The sequence below is a fragment of the Podarcis pityusensis genome (assembly GCF_964106645.2).
Source record: "Podarcis pityusensis genome assembly, chromosome: 9".
Taxonomy (NCBI): Eukaryota; Metazoa; Chordata; class Lepidosauria; order Squamata; family Lacertidae; genus Podarcis; species Podarcis pityusensis.
The window spans coordinates 59,347,746-59,374,425 of record NC_138034.1 but is presented as its reverse complement, the minus strand read 5'-3'; the positions used below and the strand labels follow the sequence as shown (position 1 = coordinate 59,374,425).

Below are 26,680 nucleotides of genomic sequence, written 5' to 3'. Positions count from 1 at the left end.
GTTGAAGGCTCTGTGCAGTCAGGTGTGGGATAAGTAAGAGGGATGGAGTGCCTCTCATGAAGACTGGAGCAGCAGAATGGTGCTGTTCCGCCCACCGCTACCTTCATAGATGGCACATGCCAGTGAGGAAGTGATGCCCTTCCTCAGGGTTGTATCCAGTACTGAATGAGCAGCCTTCTGCTTGTTCAATGGGACTTCCTGCTTGTATGCCCCCAAAATCTTATTCAGAGGGTCCCCCAACCCCCTGGAGCAGATTTTGAGGGTTCACAGGAGGCTGCTGGGGAAGACAATGAAATTGCATTGCACAAGCAGACAGATGTTGCACAGGTCGAATGGCAGAGTTGCACACAACCCAAAGCTGCCACTTCTCTGTGGAAGCTTTCAGCTTCCTTCTGCCCCCACCTCACCAGCTGCCACTGGTTGTATATGGAGAGAAAGCCTAACAGCTGAAGAAGCCTGAGGGATTTTGTTCTTGAGTTCTGCTATGTGTCCCTGCCATAGCTATCAACTTTCAGATTTGAAAGTAAGGGATCAGCAGCCTCGAAAATAAGGGATCAGCAGCCTCACCTGTCCCGAGGACAGTCTACGGGGTATCTAACAATCCAGGACAGCAGCAGGAAACGGCTCTGGAATACGGGAATTTCCCGCAAAAAAAGGGAAGGTTGACAGCTATAGTCCCTGTTATGTCTATTTTGTTGCATTGTTAGGAGTGTTTTTAATCTGATTTATATATTTTTACTTGTAAGCCACTCTGGAGTAGTGAGAAATGTAACACCTGTAAATGTAAATATATGACAGATAATACCATAAATATTAGAAATATTTGGAAACTAAAGATATTTATATCTTTGTAATATCATTATAAGAAGCACAATGGCCAGTTATTATGCACATTAACCTCTCAGTTTAACATCCCCTATAGATATAGAAAGATAGATTTCCAGCATAACTTTTTGAAAGTTCAGGGTTGTCGAATCAGTGATTTATGATTTAATTTAGAACAAAAGCCCCTGCTAGAAAAGCCTTGAAAGACCCATAATGAAAATGGCATTAACCACTAGGACATGCAGAGCAGCCTTATTAATAAATGCTATCAAATTTGTCTAAGAAAAAGGAGCTGACCCTATCTCTATTTGCCAGCATCATTTTCAGAGGGTTTCTTGCCTCCCAGGAAGCATTCAGCGTGACCATGTGAAGATTTTAAAAGGTTGCTCATGGAAGATTGGCAGTTTTCTGATTACTTGTGCATAATACATTTGTTCGTAATAAGAACTGATCTTAATAAGGCCCAGTTGGGTGACTGAATGCATGCCATTTTTAGACAGCAGAATCATAACTGCATTTTCTAGGACAGACTTGAACTCTTCAAGAAAGCAAACATACTTTTCCCTGAGACTGAAAACTTTTGTGGGGGATGTACCATCGAGCTTCAGACAAGTGTTTGCATGACTAGCAGGTGCAAACCTATGCGCATTGATTGTACATGTCTATTCAGAAGTAAGCCCCATTGAGATCAATGATATTTACTCCCAGTTATGGGTAGGATTGTGGCCTTAGACTATCATCCTGTGTGTCACTTACCTTAGAGTAAATCCAACTGAACTCAAAGGGGCTAACTGCCTAGTAGATATGTGCATAATTTGATGCACGTTATTGATTTTATTCAAATCGGGGGCAGTAGACACAGTAGCCTCCAGATGTTGCTTGAATGCATTGCCCATCATCCCTGATCATTATGCATGCTGGTAGGAGTTTGGGAGTCCAACAGCTTCTGGAGGGCACCATATTAGCTGCCCCTGATTTAGATTACAGTGGTACCTTGGGTTAAGTACTTAATTCGTTCTGGAGGTCCGTTCTAAACCTGAAACTGTTCTTAGCCTGAAGCACCACTTTAGCTAATGGGCCTCCAGCTGCCCCCGTGCCGCTGGAGCACGATTTCTGCTCTCATCCTGAAGCAAAGTTCTTAACCCGAGGTACTATTTCTGGGTTAGCGGAGTCTGTAACCTGAAGTGCATGTAACCTGAAGCGTATGTAACCCGAGGTACCACTGTATTTTATCTTTTAAGAACCACTTCTCCCCAGGCAGCTCACAAATGAAAGATCAGAACAACACACAACAAATAATAAATTTAAAAGCAGCAGTGAGATTAAAAGTGAAAGCCAATCTGCAGCATGAAATGGCACAGCCAATGAGAATTGAGCCCAAGACATGCTTTCTTACAAGCAACTGCCACTGAACTATTTCCGAGTAACTATGCATAGCAACTAAGTTATGCCATTTTGCTATTATGCTATTGTGGCCCCTGAAAGCTTATGACACAATAAGTTAATAGTGTCACAAAATTATTTGTTATGTTTACCGCAGCAGACTATAACAGTCTCCTATGAAGTAGTGCTGCTTTTTCTTAATTGTCAAGCTCCTGCATCTGTTCTTATTTATGCATTGTATTAATAATCATGTTTATTCTCAGGTTCCTATATACCTGAAGGTTTGATGATATCTTGTACATGGGACTACGTATCCTATTCTCCAGCAAACAGAAGTTATACCATGATGTTATGTTGCTTTGTGTTCTTTATCCCTCTGATAATAATCTTCCACTGCTATCTATTCATGTTTCTGGCCATTAGAAGTACTGGCAGGTAAGCAGAGCGCTGAAAAATATTCATATAAATAGATAATTATTTTGTTGGTTGTTTCTTCTTTTTAATCACAGTTAACTTGCTGCTTATGGCTTCAAGACTTTGTTAAAGAAGAAGAGGATCAATGGCAAGAAATATCTATTTTTATGGGAATTACTTTCCTTTCTGTCCCTGATGACTTTTGACTTGGGCAGAGCAATCCAAATTCCTGATCTGCTGGAATGGAGGGAGAATGGATGAGACTTCTGGAGGTGTCCCCTCTGCCTGGCTGTGCCTGGCTCTACCAGCAGGGAGACTCTACAGCAGACATCCCTCTGCTAACTGCCCAAAACACAGATGGGCAGACGCTACTGTCAGCAGAGCCCTTGTCAGCGATAGTCAGGAAGTGGGTGGACCTGAGTCAGCCAAGGAGCTGCTGGACCCTAAACTGGTCTAGCTACCAGCAAACTGTGGTGAGGGGCCCAATCCAGGCTTGGTTGCAGAAAACATGCACACTTTCCCTTCCTCTCCACCTTCTTCTACCTTGGTTGGCATGAGCAGTGGGGGGGGGGGCGGTCCTGGATGCTGTGGTGGCTCTGCCACTCCACTGAAACCTGCTGTGGCCTACCAGAGGTTAGAAGTCTGCCCTTAATTGGGCAGTCTTTTTAAAGGTGTTTGGACTTATTGGTTGGTTATATTTATTGTATCGGTCTAAGAGAATGTGGATACAAAGGAACTTAGTTAATACTTTTCATTGAACCATTTTCTATAAATATGGAAGAATCCCAGCTTCATAGAACTAGGCTGGAATAGTGCAAATAATCCTTGTACAGTGGTACCTCGGGTTAGGAACTTAATTCGTTCCGGAGGTCCGTTCTTAACCTGAAACTGTCCTCAACCTGAAGCACCACTTTAGTTAATGGGGCCTCCTGCTGCTGCCACGCCACCACCACACAATTTCTGTTCTCATCCTGAAGCAAAGATCTTAACCTGAGGTACTATTTCTGGGTTAATGGAGTCTCTAACCTGAAGCATCTGTAACCTGAAGCATCTGTAACCCGAGGCACCACTGTATGTATACAACAATTCCTTGTTCTGCTTGCATCTTTTGCAATACAGTGGTACCTTGGGTTACATATGCTTCAGGTTACATATGCTTCATGTTACAGACTCCACTAACCCAGAAATAGTACCTTGGGTTAAGAACTTTGCTTCAGGATGAGAACAGAAATCGTGCAGCGGTGGCGGCACAGCAGCAGTGGGAGAATCCATTAGCTAAAGTGGTGTTTCAGGTTAAGAACAGTTTCAGGTTAAGAACAGACCTCCGGAACAAATTAAGTACATAACCAGAGGTACCACAGTACTCCAAAGGTCCTCAGCCATCTTCATTTTGAGGTGTGCATGTTTTTGATGCAAATCTCACCATGTGTAAGAGCCACTTTACAAACCTTACGCAGAATGTAGGGAACGGAAGGAGCAATTAGTTGTACTTCCTGTCCTGCTCTCATCCACCTCAAAGCTGCTACCAATGTAAGCTATCTCACAAAAGTTCATGAGACCAGTATATCAGGTGGGGGAGGGGAACTAAATATAATTAGGAGAACACACATACACGTTCTCTGCCTCTTTTTCTGAAGTGCTGTTTTAAGAGAAGCTATGCACCATTGCATTTACTGCTAGTAATGCCTTTCATATGCTGAATGAAGTGTTTTTTCCTTAAAATACCTCCTGCTGCTTCTTTCATAGGAACGTTCAGAAGTTAGGATCAACCTATAACCGGAAGTCGAATGTTTCACAGTCAGTGAAGAGTGAATGGAAGTTAGCAAAAATTGCCTTTGTGGCTATTGTGGTGTTTGTTCTGTCCTGGTCCCCATATGCTTGTGTCACTCTGATTGCGTGGGCAGGGTAAGTGGCAAGCCATCAATGAAGCAGTTTCAGTCAAGGGTGGATAAGGATTATATGTGTGTGTAAGCAATCCATCCTGAAACTTCAGTTCCCTCGAGGACTGTAAGAACTTTTCTCTCCCTGGTATGCTTTGTGAATGAGACATAATTGTAATAAATGCTACCATCCACAAGGCTAAACATCTTTACAAGTGCCCCCCCCCCCACTTAGGCGCAATAGACTCACATGTGACCACATATACGCATGGTGCCAGGAAGTAAATGAATAATTCGATTCAAACCTAGGGATGGTGGGAGAGACCTGGAGAGTCCTCATTGCTCATGAGGAAACCCTCCCTGGAGCCCAAAGAGGATGTCGGTGACGGCAGAGGAAGCCCCAAAGAGACTGGAGGTGCAGCAGTCTCTTTGTTTAGGCTGCTCAGCCTCCCCGCCTAAAAGCTGATGCTCGCAATAGCGCAGCAGCAGCTGCTTCTCCATGTGTCCTCCAGCCAGCCCCAGAGCTTCAATTCTAGTCGTCAGTATTTTTGGATACAGTGTTTTTGGTCCGGATTGGAGAGAGAGCATCAGAGAGGGCTTTTAAAGGGTGTTTTGAGGCTGTCCCCCATTAAGTGATATTTGCTTATTGTATAGAAGCCTGAAATGTAACCCCTGCATAAGTGGGGTGGACACCTGTATACAGAAGCTAGAATAAACACCTAGTTAGAGGTGAATTCCACCCCCCACCCCGGAATATTCCTGCAGAGAAAATGGAGTGTGATGCGCCATTCTACTTCACATTAAAGTATCTGATTTTCTGCCTGTTTTCCTATAAAAATGTCCACCATCACCTATGCAGATTTGTAGATAATTGCTTGTGCATGTAATAACCCACACATTCTGATTCAAAAACAGAATGCTGCAAGCAATTGCAAAATGCCTACCATCTTTTGTTTGGAACCTATAATGTGATATGCAGTGAAGAATAATTAAAGACACCTAAAGTACACTTAATTGGAGATATGAAAGGAACATTTCATACAAAGATTACCATAATAAAGGACAAAACTGGTAAGGACCTAACAGAAGCAGAAGACATCAAGAAGAGGTGGCAAGAATACACAGAGGAATTATACCAGAAGGATATGGATGGCTCGTACACCCCAGGTAGTGTGGTTGCTGACCTTGAGCCAGACATCCTGGAGAGTGAAGTCAAATGGGCCTTAGAAAGCACTGCAAATAACAAGGCCAGTGGAAGTGATGGTATTCCAGCTGAACTATTTAAAATTTTAAAAGATGATGCCGTTAAGGTGCTACACTCAATATGCCAGCAAGTTTGGAAAACTCAGCAGTGGCCAGAGGATTGGAGAAGATCAGTCTACATCCCAATCCCAAAGAAGGGCAGTGCCAAAGAATGCTCCAACTACCGCACAATTGCACTCATTTCACATGCTAGCAAGGTTATGCTTAAAATTCTACAAGGCAGGCTCAAGCAGTATGTGGACCGAGAACTCCCAGAAGTGCAAGCTGGATTTAGAAGAGGCAGAGGAACCAGAGACCAAATTGCAAACATGCGCTGGATTATGGAGAAAGCTAGAGAGTTCCAGAAAGACATCTACTTCTGCTTCATTGACTATGCAAAAGCCTTTGACTGTGTTGACCACAGCAAACTATGGCAAGTTCTTAAAGAAATGGGAGTGCCTGATCACCTCATCTGTCTCCTGAGAAATCTCTATGTGGGACAAGAAGCTACAGTTAGAACTGGATATGGAATAACTGATTGGTTCAAAATTGGGAAAGGAGTACGACAAGGCTGTATTTTGTCTCCCTGCTTATTTAACTTATATGCAGAATTCATCATGCGAAAGGCTGGGCTGGATAAATCCCAAGCCGGAATTAAGATCGCCGGAAGAAATATCGACAACCTCAGATATGCAGATGACACAACCTTGATGGCAGAAGGTGAGGAGGAATTAAAGAACCTTTTAATGAGGGTGAAAGAGGAGAGCGCAAAATATGGTCTGAAGCTCAACATAAAAAAAACAAAGATCATGGCAACTGGTCCCATCACCTCCTGGCAAATAGAAGGGGAAGAAATGGAGGCAGTGAGAGATTTTACTTTCTTGGGCTCCATGATCACTGCAGATGGTGACAGCAGCCACGAAATTAAAAGACGCCTGCTTCTTGGGAGAAAAGCAATGACAAACTTAGACAGCATCTTAAAAAGTAGAGACATCACCTTGCCAACAAAGGTCCGTATAGTAAAAACTACGGTTTTCCCAGTAGTGATGTATGGAAGTGAAAGCTGGACCATAAAGAAGGCTGATCGCCGTAGAATTGATGCTTTTGAATTATGGTGCTGGAGGAGACTCTTGAGAGTCCCATGGACTGCAAGAAGATCAAACCTCTCCATTCTTAAGGAAATCAGCCCTGAGTGCTCACTGGAAGGACTGATCGTGAAGCTGAGGCTCCAATACTTTGGCCACCTCATGAGAAGAGAAGACTCCCTGGAAAAGACCCTGATGCTGGGAAAGATGGAGGGCACAAGGAGAAGGGGACGACAGAGGACGAGATGGTTTGATGGTGTTCTCGAGGCTACCAGCATGGGTTTGAGCAGACTGCGGGAGGCAGTGGAAGTGCCTGGCGTGCTCTGGTCCATGGGGTCACGAAGAGTCGGACACCACTAAATGACTAAACAACAACAAAGTACACTTGATATTGAGCATGTTTTAATACTTCTGGAGTAATTGCTCTTCTCGCAGAAATCCTGAAGTTTAATACCAGAAGAAAATATCAAATGTGGTCCTCCACCCTACAGCATTTCAACCTCACATCAGTCAGGAAATATTCAAACTATTTTGTGCTTTGTTGATAGTGTTGGCCCTTTTAGTTATTACCCTTGTATTTTAATGCTGTGTTTTTTTCTTGTTTCTAGCTATGCCAAGACCTTAAACCCATATTCTAAATCAGTGCCAGCTGTTATTGCCAAAGCTTCTGCGATCTACAATCCCATAATCTATGCAATCATTCACCCAAGATACAGGTAGTGTGAATGCATCCCTATGTTAATATTTTATACAGAGATATGCATTGTTTCGAATGAATTCACCATTGGATGGTAAAGAGAACGTATTACTTGAATCACTGCATTTTGAGTATTTCCTTCCATTTGGATTCTGTATTCTGCAGAATAGAGTTCCATGCTGGGTATTTGGTGAAGAGTGTGTCACAGACCTTGCAAGACCAAGCAAATTCCTAAGTATAGAAACCTAGTAAGCTTCTAGCCAGGCCATTGGTCCATCTAGTTCAGGGGTCAGCAAACTTTTTCAGCAGGTGGCCAGTCCACTGTCCCTCAGACCTTGTGGGGGGCCGGACTATCCTTTTGGGGAAAAAATGAACAAATTCCCACTATATGTCCCACAAATAACCCAGAGATGCATTTTAAATAAAAACACACATTCTACTCATGTAAAAACACCAGGCAGGCCCCACAAATAACCCAGAGATGCATTTTAAATAAAAGGACACATTCTACTCATGTAAAAACATGCTGATTCCCGGACTGTCCGTGGGCCGGATTTAGAAGGCAGTTGGGCCACATCCAGCCCCTGGGCCTTAGTTTGCCTACCCATGATCTAGTTCAATTTTGTCTACACTGGTGAGCAGCAGCTCTCCTGCACTTCAGGCAAGAGGCTCTTCCAATCCTACCTGGAAATGTGGAGGACTGAACCATCTGCATGCTGGGCATATAATCTACCACTGAGCTAGAGCTCTTCATTAAGATACTTCACTAAGATTGTACACTTCACTCCTCCCTAGTACAGGGCTGCTAGTGCGACGGCCTGGTGCATACCAGTGATGTAATCAGAAAGCCTAGAAGCCTCGACACCCATCAGCCTTCTCTGCTTCCCTATGGCAGGGTCCAAGATAAATTGGGACAGGGAGCAGCACTTTGTCCCATTAGGATTATACAGTGGTACCTTGGTTCTCAAACACCTTGGTACTCAAACAACTTGGAACCCAAACACTGCAAACCTGGAAGTAAATGTGGCGGTTTGCAAACATTTTCAGAAGTCGAACATTTGAGTGTTACGCCTCTGTTTTGAGTGTTATGCTGAGGTCTGTCTATTTTTGCTATTTATTTTGCATTTTTGTTTTAGCGCTCTTTTTTGTTTTGTTTTTGTGACTTTGTGGAACCCAGTTCAGCTACTGTTTGATTGATTGTGTGACTGCAGTACATTATTGCTTTCATTTTATGGATCAATGGTCTTGTTAGATAGTAAAATTCATGTTAAATTGCTGTTTTAGGGGTTGTTTTAAAAGTCTGGAATGGATTAATCCATTTTGTATTACTTCTGTGGGAAAGCGCGCCTTGGTTTTGGAACGGACGTCCGGAACGGATAAAGTTTGAGAACCAAGGTACCACTGTGTTAGGTTCTAAAGCTCTGAATGCTTCTGTAAGTGAACCATGCATTCAGGATCATGAAATATGATTTGAAATCTTTTACTCCAGTTTGCTATCGCTCCTTTTTCAGTTCAGCAGCCAAGTCTGGTTAACAGTTAAAGACAAGTAATTTGTAGCGTCGAAACACAGTAAAACTGAGTTTTCTGCTGAGCTTGAAATTGCTTCTATATTCAAAAACTAATGGATTCTGTTAAAATACTTTACAGTTCAGGTATCTCCCTTTTAAACTCCCCCCCCCCCAAGGGATTTGTTCCTATTTTCCCAGTTGCTGGAAGATTTTTCAACACAGAATCTTTATTAGCCCAAATACTGCAATGCATTTTTCTCCCATTTAGGGAAAAGCAAATACAAGAGCAGAAACTAGAGGGCCCTCCATTATTCTTAACTCTTCACCATGACTAACAGAAACAACATTAACTGTGCGCAACAAGCAAATATATGCACATTTGTTTGATCGGTATATAGAATTGGTTTGCCTTGGTGTGTAGATTTTTTATTCTTTTTTATTGCTTTAAGTCGAGAGTGGGGAACATATGGCTTGCAGACCAAACTTGGTTTTCCAGGGATTCAAATTTGGTCTTGGAGGGCATTTTCCCCAAACTACACCTGACAGAGATACAGCTGCCAGTGCACAATCAGAAGCCTTAAAGCAGCGGTTCCCAACCTGTGGGTCCCCAGATGTTGTTGGACTACAACTCCCACCATCCCTAGCTAGCAAGGCCAGAGCTCAGGGATGATGGGAGTTGTAGTCCAGCAACATCTTGGGATCCACAGGTTAAGAACCGCTGCCTTAAAGCATGGATAGGCAAACTAAGGCCTGGGGGCTGGATGCGGCCCAATCGCCTTCTAAACCCGGCCCAGGAATCAGCGTGTTTTTACACGAGTAGAAAGTGTCCTTTTATTTAAAATGCATCTCTGGGTTATTTGTGGGGCATAGGAATTTGTTCATTTTTTATTTTCAAAATATAGTCCGCCCCCCCCCCCCCCAAGGTCTGAGAGACAGTGGACCGGCCCCTGCTGAAAATTTTTGTTGACCCCTGCCTTAAAGTGTGCTCCAAATTGTTCATTGGCAAAGGAAAGCAGGCTCCGGCTCTCCTGCCCATCATCTGGCTGGGCTGAAGCCATGTGGCTTGGTTGCATGAGCAAGTTTCCCATCGGGAAAATTGCAGGTGGGAAGAGTGCTGTTGTGCTGAGGTGTTGCTTGCAGGCATGGAGTGGTTGCCCACTGTAATAACAGGATGATGGACTAGATGGGCTATTGATCTGATCCAGTAGGTTCTTCTTATGTTCATAAATGGTGTGTATGTGTGTGAGAGAGAGAGAGAAGAGAAAAGAAAGAAAGAAAGGAAGAAAGAGAGAGATTCTGATACTGTCACAAACAAACACAGTGTCATTGCACCATCTCCAGAGTTATTAGATTCAAGGACACATAACTCTTTTGAATCATGGCCAATAGATAAATGACTTTGTTTTACTTCTGTTTTACTAAAAAGAAATGCTGCATAAAAGTTTTAAACAATAGATACATGATTCTGCCACAAGGTGGCAGCATAAATCATCTGTGTGATTTTAGCCTCAGCAGCAGATGTAACCACTTAACAATCTTTTAATGGATATAAAAAGTTTGTAGTATACTAACAGCATTCTGTGACACATAACGGCCATTATTTTCATCACATGTTTGGGTGAATTTCTTCATAACTTTTTGTTTGTTTATCAAAGCATTCATGGATTTCAGAATGCAAAGTTTCTTAAATTTGGGTATAACAACAGTAACAGCAACAGCAACAACAACAACAACAACAACAACAACAACAACAACAACAATTTATTATTTTTACCCCGCCCATCTGGCTGGGTTTCCCCAGCCACTCTGGGCAGCTTCCAACAAAGATTAAAAATACATTAAAATGTCACACATTAAAAACTTCCCTAAATAGGGCTGCCTTCAGATGAATCAATTATTTGCTTTGCCATCCTATATTCCTCTTAGACCAGCTGGATGGATGCAGGATTAATTGAAACATTAAATTTGAATTGTGAGAGCTTGATATTTCCTAAAATGTTCAGCTGATTCTATACGTATTGACTGATGCATCCTAGTTTTATTACTACTGATGCCCCACAGATTCCTGCGATGATTAAGCAAACAATCAGTTACAGAAGTGCAGTCTTTGGGCTTCTCTAAACAACCTATGTATCCCTTATTCATCCTGATTTGTTTCAGCAGAATTTATGTGGAGATTAGATTATATCTTGTCTTCCATTGAGGATTTGTTCTGGTGTGTTTGTAGGGCTATTATGAGACAATGATTATTCTGCACTTATCATGGTTTGCTTGCAGGTTGTTCACATGTCTTCCCCTTGGTCATTTGTTTATCCCACACTTTTTGAAGCATTTCCCCATCACATTACAAACCTCAAAAGTCTTGTTCTTTTTAAAGGGGGGTTTGTATTGCACTTTAACCCTCTTTAATTATGCAAACCTAAAGTTCTGGTATGTACTTGAAACCCTTCTGCAAAATAGTGATAGACCAGAGGCGCTCTTATATTTTTACTCTATTCCATCTCCCAAAGAATCAGGGCATGTAACTATAGTTACTGCAAAGCCCCTTAAAAATAAATATTGGGATGGATCTAAAGGTCTCCTTTCACTCACAGAAGAGTTATTTTATATCTTGAGCTAGAGAGGGTTGCACAATACAAGTGACAGTCTCAGTTGGCAGAGGATGAGACTCTTAATCCTAAAGTTGTGAGGTTGAGCCCCATGTTGGACAACAAGATTCCTGCATTGCACGGGGGCTGGACTAGATGACCCTTGTGGTCCCTTCCAACTCTACAATTCTGTGATTCCAAGCTCTGCTTGTGCAAATGGAAGAATAACTTGTTTATGGAACATACACACGATAGCACTATGTGAATTAACTCTGAAGCACAGGCACTGAGCTCAGAACAGGTGTGGAGGGGAGAGAGGCTATTTACATAGACTCATTTATTTGCAAGTAACTTATACTCTGATATATATTTACATAAGCCATTCTTCTGTTAGTTCTGATTAATGAAAAATATGTAAATACTGTTGTCTGGGGGCTTGTTCCCAAATGGTGGGAAGAGGTTAATTTGTCACTCGACTTCTTTGGAATAAAAACCCACCCCACAAAGAACTAAAGACACACTCCGTTCCATGCACAGCCAGCAATCAATTATTCTTTAGTAGCTTACAGACCATTTTTGCCTTCACTGTAGAATGGTGCTGTGGTTAGAGCGCCAAACTATGACAAAGGGAAGCTGAGTTCCCTAGGAAGGCCACTGCATGGCCAAACTTCCTCTCTCAGCCCTGTCCTCTACCTCACAAGAGCATGAAAGGGAATGCTAAGCATGTATGCTGCCCCAGGGCTGCTTGAAGGAAAGCTTGAGATTAAAATGAAGTCAATAAATAATACGTGGAAAGGAGGCACAGGAAATGTCATTGATAAAAAGTTCACATACAAGTTCATTCCGTTTCTGTAATGCCCAAGGAAGTGACTGCTTTAGAGGAACTTAATTTTAAAAAATGTTCAAGGTTTAAGAAATAGCGAGGTTGCAGTCCTGGGAAAAAGGGGGTGTATTAGGACCAAACTGTACACAATGGGATAGCCACACTTGCTTATTCATACACCTGACATGTTAAGGTAACAAAGCTGTGAGCAGAAGCTTTGCTTGTTTTGTTTTTGCAGATGAAGTGTAGCTCAGTAGCAGAGCATTTGCTCTGCATGCATAAGATCTTTGGCTCAGCCTACAGGTAGAGCTAGGGACGTGGGTGGCGCTGTGGATGCATTCTTCAACGTGTCCTTGATGCAATAATAGCGCATTTGTGGTAGATTCATAGTGGCCCATCATCCATGCATCATTCTGCTTTATCAGTTCTTCAATGTGTCCCTAGTGTTATCATATTTTTGCTGCCTGGCAGGGCACTCTTGTATTGAAGCACAACAAAAACGAGGCAAAAGGAAATCTGGAACATTTCTGGTATAAAATGTTTCAGCAAGAAGTTACAGGACTGATTAGAAATGAAGCAGTATGTCCATCTCAAAACATTTTCAAACCTTTTTCAGCATTGAAAAGGGGATTGCATGTAACACCTCCACCCACCCACCCACACAATACCACCACCCACAGTACTGCCACAAGAACAAATAATCATGAATAGACAATAAAAAGGACTTCTGGAGATGCCTATAGTCTTTGAACTGGCTCTTACATAGATGGTTTTAAGAGAACCAAGACTTAACTCTTTTCTATACCATACAGCTGGGTCTCCTGAAATGTGCAGTCTGTTCTTTCGAAGTATTCTCCAAACTCTGTTTTCATTCACTGCATTTTTTTTTCTGTTCTGTTTCATACTATTTTTTATTATGTCTTTTAGGAGAACTATTCGAAGTGCTGTCCCTTGCTTGAGATTCCTTATACGGATCTCACCAAGCGATCTTTCAACAAGTTCTGTGAACGAGTCGTCATTCAGGGCTTCTATGTCCAGCCGTCACTCTTTTGCTGCCAGGAACAAGAGCAGTTGTGTTTCTTCCGTTTCTGCAGCAGAAACTGTAAGTTTGGTGTGGGTGACAGTCTCCCAGGTCTCATCCTTTTGCTTCACGTAAAGGTGGCAGACTAAACCGCTGGATGGCACTCACCAACTCAAGTTCACTATTAGGAGGAGTGATGATAGGAAAACTCATATTCATTAAGCACTTCTTAACCTCACTGAGAATCCTTAGGATCCCTTCCAACTCTACAGTTCTATGGTTCTGTGATATTAGTGGTAGAATCAGACATGTGCTTCGTTTTAACCTTTAAGCAGCCACAGGATTCCTTGCTCCCCGTCCCCTTGCAAAAAGGTTAGCATGGCTACACACTCACACAAACACTTACTTTGCAAGGCTTTGTGTGCCTGTTAAAGTTGATTAAAAAATCAATCTGTGGGGAAATGGATTGACGGGGTGGGGTGGGGTGATTGCCACAAAAGCCAACTAATTAGATATTAATATAACAGGATTTTGTGAGAAACGGGAAGAACCAGTTTCTCCCAAGTTTGGTTCTTCAGGGAAAGTTTCCCAAATACTGTGAAATTTGCGGCAGCTAGACTGGTGACTGGGAGTCGCTGCCAAGACCACATAACACCAGTCCTGAAAGACTGACATTGGCTCCCAATACGTTTCTGAGCACAATTCAAAGTGTTGGTGCTGACCTTTAAAGCCCTAAACAGCCTCAGCGCAGTATACCTGAAGGTGCGTCTCCACCGCCATCGTTCAGCCCAGACACTGAGGTCCAGCTCCGAGGGCCTTTTGGCCGTTCCCTCACTGTGAGAAGTGAAGCTACAGGGAACTAGGCAGAGGGCCTTCTCAGTGGTGGCGCCCGCCCTGTGGAACATCCTCTCGTCAGATGTCAAGGAAATTTATTAACTATCTGACTTTTAGAAGACATCTGCAGGCAGCCCTGTTTAGGGAAGTTTTTTATGTTTGATGTTTTGTTGCTTTTTAATATATTCTGTTCCGAGCCGCCCAGAGTGGCTGGGGAGGCCCAGCCTGATGGGCGGGGTATGAATATTATTATTACTATTATTATTTCACAGAGTTCAGCTGCATGCAGCCTTGAGACTCCTTTGTTTGTATATACCATCAATAAGCAGCTTTCCATTATAGTTTTCCCACAGCAAACTAAATGAGGGAGATTTTGTTTTTTAAAATGAATTACTACAAGAGATTGATTGGTCAGTGAACTCTGGCAGTGAAGCTTCACATTGTTCATGGTTCGGAATAGAAATTATCTTAAGAGGAAAAGGGGTTATAAGCTACCCAGTTATTCAAATACTGGAAATCCTTATATGGGCTTACTGGCAAAATACTGCAGGGCAAGTTCATTAAGAAGATGTGTAAAAAAGAAAAAAAGTTGACAGTGTTCATAAAGAAAATATGAACAGACCATTATCCATCAAGAAAAAAAAGTTGTATAAAAAAACACTTTGAGAAATAATTGCAGTTAAAATTGTTTATAAATAATGAGTGGTCTTTAGAAAGTTTTAAGGATTGTGAACTATGACGGTGGTTCTGCACTAGGTTGGTTTCAGTGGCTCTGTACATAAATGAGAGCAGGATTACAATGCAGATCCGTTGAAATCAAAGGTTCCTGAATCCTAGAATTTAAATACACCCACTGAGACAAAGCTGCACCAATATATACCGATACAGTAGGGATGTGAGATGATTTCTCTGTTTCAAAAAAACTAATCTATCAAAGTTGTGGTATATTGTGATAACTTATCAGCCAGGTCCGTCTTAAGGAGAATGATTGCAACAGGAAGGCAGAATGATCACTTGCCAAGGTCACTGGAGCCTCTTCTCTCACCATAAATTATAGACCAACCTGCCGTAGAAATTGCTCTCTAAAATGATTTCTTACAACAGGCATGGAGAACTATTGGCCCTCCAGATGCTCTTGGACTGTAGCTTCCATAATTTATTTTTATTTATTTATTTATTTATTTATTATCTTGCTAATTCATTAAAAAAGAACAATTGTACATAAAAACAGTGTTGATCTCTGAATGCACCCCTGAAGATACAAACAGATCCACCGTAATAATACAGTGCCTCTGATATCCTTCCCACTGTGTCAGTCCAGGAGGATACCATGGTCAATGGTACCAAAGGCCACTGGGGGGCTCAAGCAGGGTCACAGTGTCCCATCCCTTTCATGATAAAGGTCATCCATCAATGGGGCTGATGGGAGTTGTTGCTTGTCTAGAAGTCATTAGACTCCATCTTAGATATAGCTGGGCACCAACATCCTGGAAGTTCTGATGTCCTAAAGGTAAAGGGACCCCTGACCGTTAGGTCCAGTAGCGGACTACTCTGGGGTTGCGGCGCTCATCTCGCATTACTGGCTGAGGGAGCCAGCGTACAGCTTCCAGGTCATGTGGCCAGCATGACTAAGCTGCTTCTGGCGAACCAGAGCAGCACACGGAAACGCCGTTTACCTTCCCGCTATAGCAGTACCTATTTATCTACTTGCACTTTGACATGCTTTCGAACTGCTAGGCTGGCAGGAGCAGGGACTGAGCAACGGGAGCTCACCCCGTTGCGGGGATTCAAACCGCCGACCTTCCGATCAGCAAGCCCTAGGCTCTGTGGTTTAGACCACAGCGCCACCCGCATCCCGTTCTGACGTCCTATGCAACCTTAAAGCCGAATTCTATGCATCTTTACTCACAAGTCAAGTCCACCGAATTAAATGCAATTTCTCTTTCCCAAGAAATGGTATATAGAATTGTAGCTTCCAGGGATTTTTGCTCCAGTTCAGCATTAGTTCTATGTGTGATATCTCCAGGATAGCTCCCAACAAGGAGCATATTCTACATTTTCTTTAAGAGAGAGGGGTGTGTTCTTTTAATATATTCTTTTGCTTGCGGGACTCAGGTCGCTCTGTTTAATTTAAAGGGGACTGGCAGAAAGACATCTGTGCATGAGGATAAAGGATCACACAGAGAATTGGGGCATTTATCTGCAGTGACCCGCCTTGTTATGAGAATCAGTGAAAGTACTTTGCCAAAATAAATTATGGTAGCCATAACATGAGCTGCTTGAATAAAAAAGCAGGCAAACAGAAAAACAGTCATGCACTTAACTACTTTATTGACTTTCTTTCTATTATTTCATCCTATACTTAATTTTCTTTCCAATCACCAAGCATCAAATGAGATTCTAAAGTGTTACACAAGAGTGTCTTACTCCATGTTTCTTATCCGTGCTCAGACCTTGTAAAACATGTTCCCTTTCATCACAATGGATAATGTTTTAAGGTCTCAGTCTTGTCTAATCCTTGCTCACAGGGTTCCAATAAACAGACTTACTGGGGCAGCTCTGTTTTTAAAGCTTTTTGAGTCAAGCATCTGTGTTGTATTTCAGTCTAACGGCATACGTTTTGCATAGGTAAGATCTTAGGTTCAATACCTGCTATCTCCAGGCAGAGCTAGGAAAAACTCCTGCCTGAAACCTGTAGAACCCCTACCACTAGATGTTACTGTGGGAGGAAATATAAATATATTAATCCCTGTGGGCCCACATATGTAGGTGAACAACAAAAGAAAATGGCTGGGTGCCTAGATTCAAAATGTGGGGCTTTGCACTTTCTCCTGCAGGGAGAGAGCTCCAGTAGCAGAGATTAAATTTACAAAAATTAAGCAGCAGTATAGCATTATGAATATAGGTTGTTAAACCTTTTTACCCCATTCAGCTGCACATAGCAGCTGACCTTTCTCCTACCCCTCTCGCAATGTGCAGACCTCACACTGTTAAGTATGCTTTACTTACAGATTCAAGGTCTCAGTCATGCATTGTTCCATGCAGCAGCAAGGATAATACAGGCAAAATACTCTTGGGTAGACAATACAGAATATAGTTCTAAACATGTTAGAACTATATTCTGCTATAAACTTGGGAGCAAGTTTACAGATGTACTCCTTCATTGGTTACATGATGCAGAGAGAAAGAGAGAAAAAGGAAGAGTAAAGAAGCTTCCCTTCCTCTCCAGAGGAGAGGGCACATGACCTATCTAGCAATGAAACTCTGTGTTCCTTAATCCCCTGCTGCACTAACCAGCAGTCATGCATGGTTCTGTTTAGGGTTGCTATATTTCAAAACGTAAAATTCCTGACACCCGCAAAGTCGTTGAGCTTTTTCTATTTTAGGAAGACCCCAAACATTTAAACTATAGTTCCCATGATTCTTTGGAGGATGCTTTAAATGTATGGTGTGTATGTAATCCTGGTTTTAACTTTATGGGAGGTGGAGAGAGGTCTGTTCTTCCTCATGCTACTCAGTCTGCTTTTTTTTACTGTTCATATTTATATCTTACTGTTCACATCCTCTGTGGATGGTTCGATTTTTGAACTAGAAATATGCAATATATGTAACTACGTACTTGCTGAAAGACCTGAGGACCCAGCGTGTTGTAGTGGTTAAGAGTGGTGGACTCGTAATCTGGTGAACCAGGTTCGCTTCCCCACTCCTCCACATGCAGCTGTTGGGTGACCTTGGGCTAGTCACACTTCTCTGAAGTCTCTCAGCCTCACTCACTTCAGAGTGTTTGTTGTGGGGGAGGAAGGGAAAGGAGATTGTTAGTCGCTTTGAGACTCCTTAAGGTAATGATAAAGCCAGATATCAAATCCAAACTCTTCTTCACTTCAGCAACCACATTTTATAGGGAAATCTCACTATCCTACCAGGAAAGGTATTGTGCTTAGTCTACAGAATAAAAGATTGAGCTGGAGTGGGATGAGTATATGATAGTATTCTTAAAAATGTAAGAAAAGCCTGCTGGATCAGGACTGCTCATCTGCTCATGCATGTTTCCACGCCCTTGCCAAATCTGCTGTAGACGCCCCACAACAAGTGCAAGGGAAGTCCTGCTGCACAAGTGTAAATCTTTCTGCTGGTGGTGTGGCTGCTTAGCGCCACATTTGATACAAGCCTATGATTCTACATTTCAGTAGTGGAACACCTCATGTACCCTTGTTCCCAGTGTAGTGCAAGAGCAATTATATATATATATCAGTGGGCAAGAGGCAAAATTGCAGCCTATTGATTGTTCGTGTATAAACATCTCAGTTTCCTTTTTTAGACTTGGAGTGACATGGAGCTTGAGCCTGTGAAGGCAGCCCATAAGAAACAGCAACCCCATCGAAGCCGCTCTTTCTCAAAACAAGCAGAAGAAGAGACTGGGTTGCTCCTAAAGACCCAGAGCTGTAATGTGCTGACTGGAGAAAAGGTTAAAACAGCAACCATTTTTAATTCTCCTTAATAATAAAGTGACTGATCCTCAGCATATGCATACAACCTTGACTCCGCTCTCCCTGATTATTCCTACCCAGCCCATTACAGTGATGTCCACATGTTACTGTATTAGAAGTAGTTTACTAATCCATTTCAGTATGCTTTTGTCTTGTGTTGCCTGAAAGGGCAAGGCAAAACATATTATCCAAAAGTCAAATCAGATGCTCCTCCATATATAGGTGAGTCCAACAATCATATTGCTTCTCCGTGCTTTGATCTCCAACATTTCCATTCTCCGTAGTTCATTTACTGAGTTTCCAGTAAAGTTAGCTTTACCTCCCATCTCCTTCAAATCCCATCTTGGGAATTGATAAAAAATGGTGGGACCTGCTTTTTTTAAAAAAAGAAATCTTGTCTTTGAGGGGGAAGATGAAAAAGAAATTCCTATTTCTCACTGACAGTGGGAGACTCTGGCAACTTCCACCTTCGTGAAACTGAAAAGGGTGAGTAGTGAACGCATCATCCGTTGATGCAAAGAAAGGAACTGATGGCTTGTTGGCCACAGTTCAGTGTCATTTTCTGAAAGGTTCCTTTGCACATTTGGAAACTTCAGGCAATGACATTATGGCCCGTGTGCAACTTGCACATGCTGAATCCAATTCAGGTAGTGCTTCTGCGTTCCTTGTTTCATTTTGCCACAAAGGTGTAATGTAGATTAACAGTAATTATATTCGTTATCTTCTTGCGTCTATATTTCCCATACAGGCAACTCCCACTTAAGAAAAAACAAGTGGGGGCCCCATAGCAGATAAAGAACCACAGGAAGAATGTTTAGTTTCAAAATTCCTGGGTGAAAATTGCTCTGCTGTCCTCCAAAGTTTAGCCTTGACAAAAGAGTTAGTGCAGTTCAGCTTCAAAAGTTGGGGTTTTTTTTAAAAAAAAGAAAATAGAGCGAAAGATAAAGGCTGGTATTCATGTTCCCATCCTTCCTATTTGCTTATTTTATTTGACAAGATTTATTATATTGCTTGGATAAACAAAACCCTCGGGGGGCGGGGAATCAAAAGTTTTAAAGCCCAACATACACAATAAAATTTCATGTCTGGGGTGGCATTTCTAAACTGAAAACAATGCAGTGAAGACAATCCCACGATGTTAGTGAATGTTGCACAATTGCACTCAGTTGCACAAACATTGTTGGCCCCATACACTCCCAAAGGCCATAAAGCAGGGGTTGCCACTGTCGGCTGAATGGGCCAACTGAATATGAGAGGTATGTAAAATATGTAGCAACTGTTCTGGAAGGACTGTGTAATTACTGCTGAAGAAGGCTGAGTATGGAATACTGATTCTCTCCCCATCCCCATTTTCTTTGCCATAGGTTGCAATGTCCTCCATCAGTCTGCATGACCCGTTTGAGAGATTGTTTGGAGAGAATGCCCCAGAACTGCTTCTCAAGCCCAGTTGTTTGAGAACATCATCTCTTCCATTTGGCTTGAATAGTAGCAGCACAGAAGAGAATGCAGACACTTCTGACATGGAAGTTGAAGATCAGCAAACAGATGGAAGCCTCAACTCATTAATGAGCCCCACCATCCCACAAATAGTTATCGTTTCTACCTCAGAGACCACCCTCTCTGAGGGGCAAGATGAGCTGGAAAATGGACAGGCAGAAAATTCCAGTGTATTTTCTCCAGGAAAGAATCACCTGTTGGACATAGGAAGGCTTAGCCCCTCTACCAACCTCATTGAAGCAATTGAGAAGCTTCTGTCCTAAATATGGAAGAGAACAACTATTTGGTCTTTTTGCTGCTTCTTTGCATTATTATACCAAAAAAAGGGGGGGAGGACCCACATGAAGAACTCTGAGCCTTGTAGATTAAGCAGATAACTTTATATACATATATTTTTTTGTAATGCAATCTTTAGCCCTTCTTGAATTTTATGCACTTTGCAGGAGCAAAACAACAGCAATAGATGCTGAAGGCGCAAAGCATCCATAGCGTAGATAACAAGTGTTTGCCAACCAAAACACCTAGTAAATATTCTCTGTATCTGTATTCAGGATAAGTTTTCATGCTTTAATACCTTTCCAAGCAGTTCCATTGCTGGAGTGCCCAGCAACCACAAGCTCTGCTGTATTTCCAGATACTCAGATTGGTTCCGGAAAGAAATATCAGCTATGCGTTCCTCAATAAACCTGGTCCAAGAATTGGTCATTCTCCACCACTTTAGCCACCAACTGAAAGATGGTAGATTAAGTGGAGATGTTTGAGGTGGCACAAGCAGCCATTGTCTAGCAACCAGAAACCAGTTGACTTTTTGTCCTGACTCAACACAACAGCTAGTTTGCCATCTGTTGTATGTAACTGAAGCTATGACTAGAGGAGGAAGAGATGAAGATGAGCAACCCTTAAGACTAAACTTCCCAATTACTCACAGGTTAAACGAGCCCACTTTGAAAACAATAGCCCTCAGGAATGAGGCCAAAACTATGCACAAGAAATGTAATATAGCATAGCACTTGTTAAGTCCAGATGTAAAGATCGGTGTCAACGCTTCTCAGTCACAAGGGAAAGTGAGACTGTTGTGCAAAGCTAATGCAGTCATTCCTGTCTTATCCCCATAGGGTGTCAACAGTGGCAAAAAGTCACCTTAGGTTGTGGTTAACAATATGTGTCAATAGTAATGAGCTCACTGTTGAATTCTCACAATAAGCTTTACTCACGAATAACAATAAAACCACTTAACTGCTCTAGTACAGTTGTCTCTTTAGGATTGATTGCAAGCTTTTCATGTTCCCCTTGGGAGGTTTTTCTTAAAAAAAATCCACAGATTTTGCTCTAAAGGAAGAAACTGGGACAACTGTCTATTTCGGCCTTCAGAGCTGCATGAGGAAGATGGAACAAAATATGGGTGGCCTACAATTAGTTACAGTTTTATAACTTATAATAGTAAAAGTGGAAATTTATTGGCTGTATATGTATATGCATCCATAGGTTTAGAAACAATATCTGTTTGGATCAGTAATTCCCAAACTGCGGTCCAAGTATTGACAGAGTTGCCAATGTACTTATCACTAGGGAAAATATCTTATAAAGCTGCAAACATGTCTTTTATCACTTATACAGTGCTCTTTTTTTGGTAAATAATAATAATAATAATAATGAGGTGCTGGTACTCATATTTTGGATGCCAGCACAAAATGACTGGCATGGGCAGCAAAAAATAAATAAATGCTGGTACTCTACTGTGAATACTATCATGAAAAAGCACTGCACCTATGTAGCTATAACTTTATTGTGCACTCTGGTTCTTTGATAGTTGACAAAATGGCAGCGCACCTTCAGCAACTTTGCTGTGCCTTTCCCATTCCCTCTGCTAAACTGGATAGATATATGATTGTGCTCACGCGGTGCTTTTGATGCCTTCTTGTGAGGGAAGTGTCTTAGCTCTGGTGCTGCAAACCTCTCTGGGGGCCCAACAGTATTGGAAATAATCATGGACTCCCCCACTTTCATCTTTACCCACAAATAATAGCCACAATAAGAATATCCTTATGTTGAACAATAATGGAAACATTCAGGCCTCCTTTTTGAACAATTTGTTCAATTATAAACCAGTTAAAATGGGGTTTTACCATTGTTTAGGTATTCTGCTTTGGCAAAGATCCTTCGGTTGGGAAAGGTTACCTTAAGGGGTATCCCTGATCAATACTATCTCTGATATAAAGGTAAAGGTAAAGGTACCCCTGCCCATATGGGCCAGTCGTGACCGACTCTGGGGTTGCGCGCCCATCTCGCATAAGAGGCCGGGGGCCAGCGCTGTCCGGAGACACTTCCGGGTCACGTGGCCAGCATGACGAAGCTGCTCTGGCGAGCCAGCACCAACGCAGCACACGGAAACGCCGTTTATCTTCCCGCTATAAAGCGGTACCTATTTATCTACTTGCACTTAAGAGTGCTTTCAAACTGCTAGGTGGGCAGGAGCTGGGACCGAACGACGGGAGCTCACCCCGCCGCGGGGATTCGAACCGCCGACCATACGATCGGCAAGTCCTAGGTGCTGAGGTTTTACCTACAGCGCCACCCGCGTCCCATCTCTGATATATTTGACTCTAAATTGGAAAATAAATTATCTGGATGCTGTGTTCCCTTCTAGTGCTATTTCCTTCATGATCATCGCTGCGCTACTGTCAGTAAAATAAGCCAGCTACAAAACCAGATTCCAATTTCCTTTCTAAATTCTGATGAGGAAATGCTTTCTAAACAGCACCCTGGAGGTTGAGACTGATTGCATCATCCCTTGTAAGTAAGGATCAGAGTGAGCGAGAGAATAATTAAAAGGAAATTGATCGTAGATAAGCTTCAGCAGCTGATGAGGATTTATTTTTTATGATGCTCCAGTAGACCAGAGTAATTCCACATCTATCTAATCATCAACAAATGCCACAGAAGTCAATGTGATATACCTACATACCATATTTTTTAGTGTATAACATGCCCCCATGTATAACATCCCCCCTATTTGTGGGGGGGGGGGGACTCCAAATTAAGAAAATGGGGGGAGATTGCCCAGAGTTGTTTGTTGAGCTTTTTTAGGGGAGATTGCAGGAAATTGCTCACCCGCTGCCACTCACATGAGTCGCAAAAGGTCCCATGCCCATCACAGACAGAAGCTGCCAATTGGCCACCCAGTTGTCACAATGACAGCCAATCAACACCAGCCCTTGCAGCAATATCAAGACCAATAGCCACTGACAATCTCTGGCTCGCGGCAGCAACCAATCTCACATCTCCCCAATGCACGATGAATGTATAAGACGACCCCAATTTTTAACTTCATTTTTTAATTAAAAAAAACCTCATCTTATTCACAGAAAAGTACGGTATATATCTTTTGCTGATCTGTATGGAGGCAACCTTTGTACAGTCCTTACTGAGAACGGAATAAGTCCCCACCCAGAAACTTGGGGTGTTCCACCACTTACCTGTGATCCTTCCCTTATACATGTGCTTCCAGTGGAGGACACGACTTGTCTTGAGATTTTTACAGGTTGCAATGTGGTAGGAAGCCTAATCCTAATACTTTCGCGATCTAAGACGATTAGAGTTCAATATGCAATGTTGTGATGCCCACTCCCTCCCTCCCTCTTACACACAAACATTCCTACATACAGTTGCTCCTAGGTCCATTAGACCCACTATCCATACCTTTGTAAATGTTTCAGTTACAGATAGGTAGCCGTGTTGGTCTGCCATAGTCAAAATAAAAAAAATCCTTCCAGTAGCACCTTTAAGACCAACTTTAAGAACTAACTTAGTTGGTCTTAAAGGTGCTACTGGAAGGATTTTTTTTATTTTGTAAATGTTTGTTTGCCTTTGCAAATGGCAAAAGGAAAGTGAAAAGTAGCTCTGCATTCCTCTTCAATTAGGCATATTTTATGCCAGCTCAAAGTAGGTCAAATATACTTTGAAATTACGTGGCCACTAGATGTCATCAGCAGAGCGGCTTTCAAAGTAACTACTGTTCGCCAGCATTGCTACTGCTGATGAGTTGGGGGTTTCCCCCACCCCTCTCTCTAAAGATGCCCATAAACTTTTGAAACTTATTTTTTAGACAGGTTGATGAAGATTTTAAAGTTAAACCATATGCCTTCTAATGCAAAATGATGTCAGAGAATCAGAGCCAGTCCATGACAGGTGTTGCCATCTACCGTAGTTGCTTGAGCAATTCTTCACATAGGTAAACCAGCTGCTAATGTCCATGCCAGCAAACATGTGAATCAAGCACCTAGAGGTAGGGAAATGACTTAAGGGAAAGAGATATTTTGTCTAGTGCATTGGGCTGCACTGCCACCATAGCAGCACTGCGACCATACAAATATATGATAAAGGGTTAAAAAATGAGCCCCCCCCCAATGTAAACAACATTGGGTTAAAGGGGGGTCCTGAGTTGGTAAAGGTTGAAGGCTATTGATCTCGTGCTCAGTGACAATCTGTGTAGTGAAGAGCCAATCTCAAGCATTGGTTCCAAGCCTTCCAGTTAACAAACAAACAAAAAACCCTATTTAGCATGTATGTTAAGCACAGGGAAATGGACAAGAAAGCTGGACAAGGGGAGCTGAAATGTCTAAGCACGGTGAGCCAAGGAACATAACATACTTGATTTTTATGTACTGGACAGCGGGCTGCTGAAATTGTGCAAACAGGCTCCATCCAAATGTATTTCATTTGAGGTGATATAAACACTTTTATCTCTGATGCCGAGTGTGTAATTATCAGCCCATTCAGACATGCAAGCCAGCACTTCATGTGGCAGCTATCAAGTTATAAATGTATGTATTTGGTCCAAGCCGAAATATCCAAGAATATACTTAGATAAATGTTTGGCAAGAGACATTTCGAATCATACAAGATTAAGGGCAATAATAACTTTTAAAATATTTATATTCCAGAGCTATCTTGGCCTGGAAGATACAACCCTTTTTGACAGATGCTTGATCATTCAAATAAGCTCTTGTCAGAAAAGATGTTCCAGCCTTGGGATTCCTTCATGTACACATGCAAGTCTTGGCTCTACATGTGATGTTTCTGACCCACCTGTCTACTCCTTATTAGCTTTGTCTACTTCTCCACTTGAACCTGTTTTATGTGCTTACTGCCCAGAGGACTTCTGGGAACATTTGAGGTTTGGCCTTGCCCTCTCTGCCATGCTGACTTGCACTGAATAATACAGTTGTACCTTGGTTCAACTTCCAAAAAGTTCAAAAACCAAGGCACGGCTTCCGATTGGCTGTAGGAGCTTCCTGCACTCAATCAGAAGCTGTGGAAGCCATGTCAGATGTTCGGGTTCCAAAGAACATTTGCAAACCGGAACACTCACTTCCAGGTTTGCGGCGTTTGGGAGCCAAAACGTTCAAGTTGCAAGGCGTTCGTCAGCCAAGGTACGACTGTACATGAAAAGCTTTGTACTTCCATTGATTCAGATTTCCATGGGTATGTGTCCTTCCCCTAGTACAGGTGAAATCTAGTTTTCTCACATTAATGTAGCAAGGCCTGGTCTATACATGCAGCATATGAACAAAGGAAGTTGCCTTATGCCTCAAATCTTTCCCAGTCTACATCTGTACTGGAATTGTTTTTAGATGTATTGATTGGTTCATTGTGCGTTGGCCGCCCTGGGCTCCATTAGGAGGAAGGCTGGAATATAAATGTATTAATAGCTAGTCACACCATTGGTCTGTCTACCTCAGCATTGCCCACACTGACTGGCAGTGGCTTTCCAGGGCTTAAGATGGGGAGCATTCCCAGTGCTGCCTAGCGTTGTGGAGACCTTCTGCATGCAGAGTAGATCCTCTACAACTGAGCTATAGGTGGCAATGGGGGGGGGGACTTTTAATGTTATCTTACCTGTGCAGGAGCTGCTCACATAAATCTTGCTCCCACAAAGGGCCACAAGTGTTGACTTCTGGCAAGAAAGAATGGCTGCACTACTTCAATCTGCACCGAGATATTCTATTTTCAATGCTTCCCTCCTGGGAAAGACTCCTCTCAAGCAGAAGAGGGAGAGGACCGGCATCAGATGCCATAAAGAGCTCAAATTTCCCATATGAACCAACCCAGACCCGAGAGGAAAGGGGCTGCTTAATTAGATGTCTTAATTCTTCCCCAGGTGGCCAATCTACAGAAAGAGAAAATATACAGGGCCTCCATCCCCCCTCCTCCAGATAAGAAAACCTGAAAATAGATATTCCCTGATCCTCTCATTATTTTGACCTCCTGTTGCTACATTAAAAAAATGAGCTACCCATCACCTCTCATTTGGGAGAAGTAAACACCCTTAGGATCACGCTTTTAGGATTATCAAAGTAACTAAGATGTCAGCAAAGAGTGATACAGGAACCGGTT

General features: G+C 42.4%; 1 protein-coding gene across 4 annotated transcripts in view; it reads left to right on the top strand.

Moving 5' to 3' along the window:
• The window catches only part of LOC308485265 (melanopsin), a 47,481-nt gene extending 25,953 nt beyond the window's left edge, over window positions 1–21,528 (top strand). For all 4 annotated transcript variants that reach the window (XM_081020912.1, XM_081020909.1, XM_081020911.1 and 1 more), the window contains 6 exons: window positions 2,472–2,643; window positions 4,369–4,527; window positions 7,438–7,545; window positions 13,373–13,547; window positions 18,619–18,765; window positions 20,152–21,528. In XM_081020912.1, coding sequence (XP_080877038.1) covers window positions 2,472–2,643; window positions 4,369–4,527; window positions 7,438–7,545; window positions 13,373–13,547; window positions 18,619–18,765; window positions 20,152–20,547 — 1,157 coding nt within the window. In that variant the 3' untranslated portion in view covers window positions 20,548–21,528. The remainder of the gene's footprint in view (window positions 1–2,471; window positions 2,644–4,368; window positions 4,528–7,437; window positions 7,546–13,372; window positions 13,548–18,618; window positions 18,766–20,151) is intronic.
• The last annotated feature ends 5,152 nt before the right edge of the window (window positions 21,529–26,680 follow it).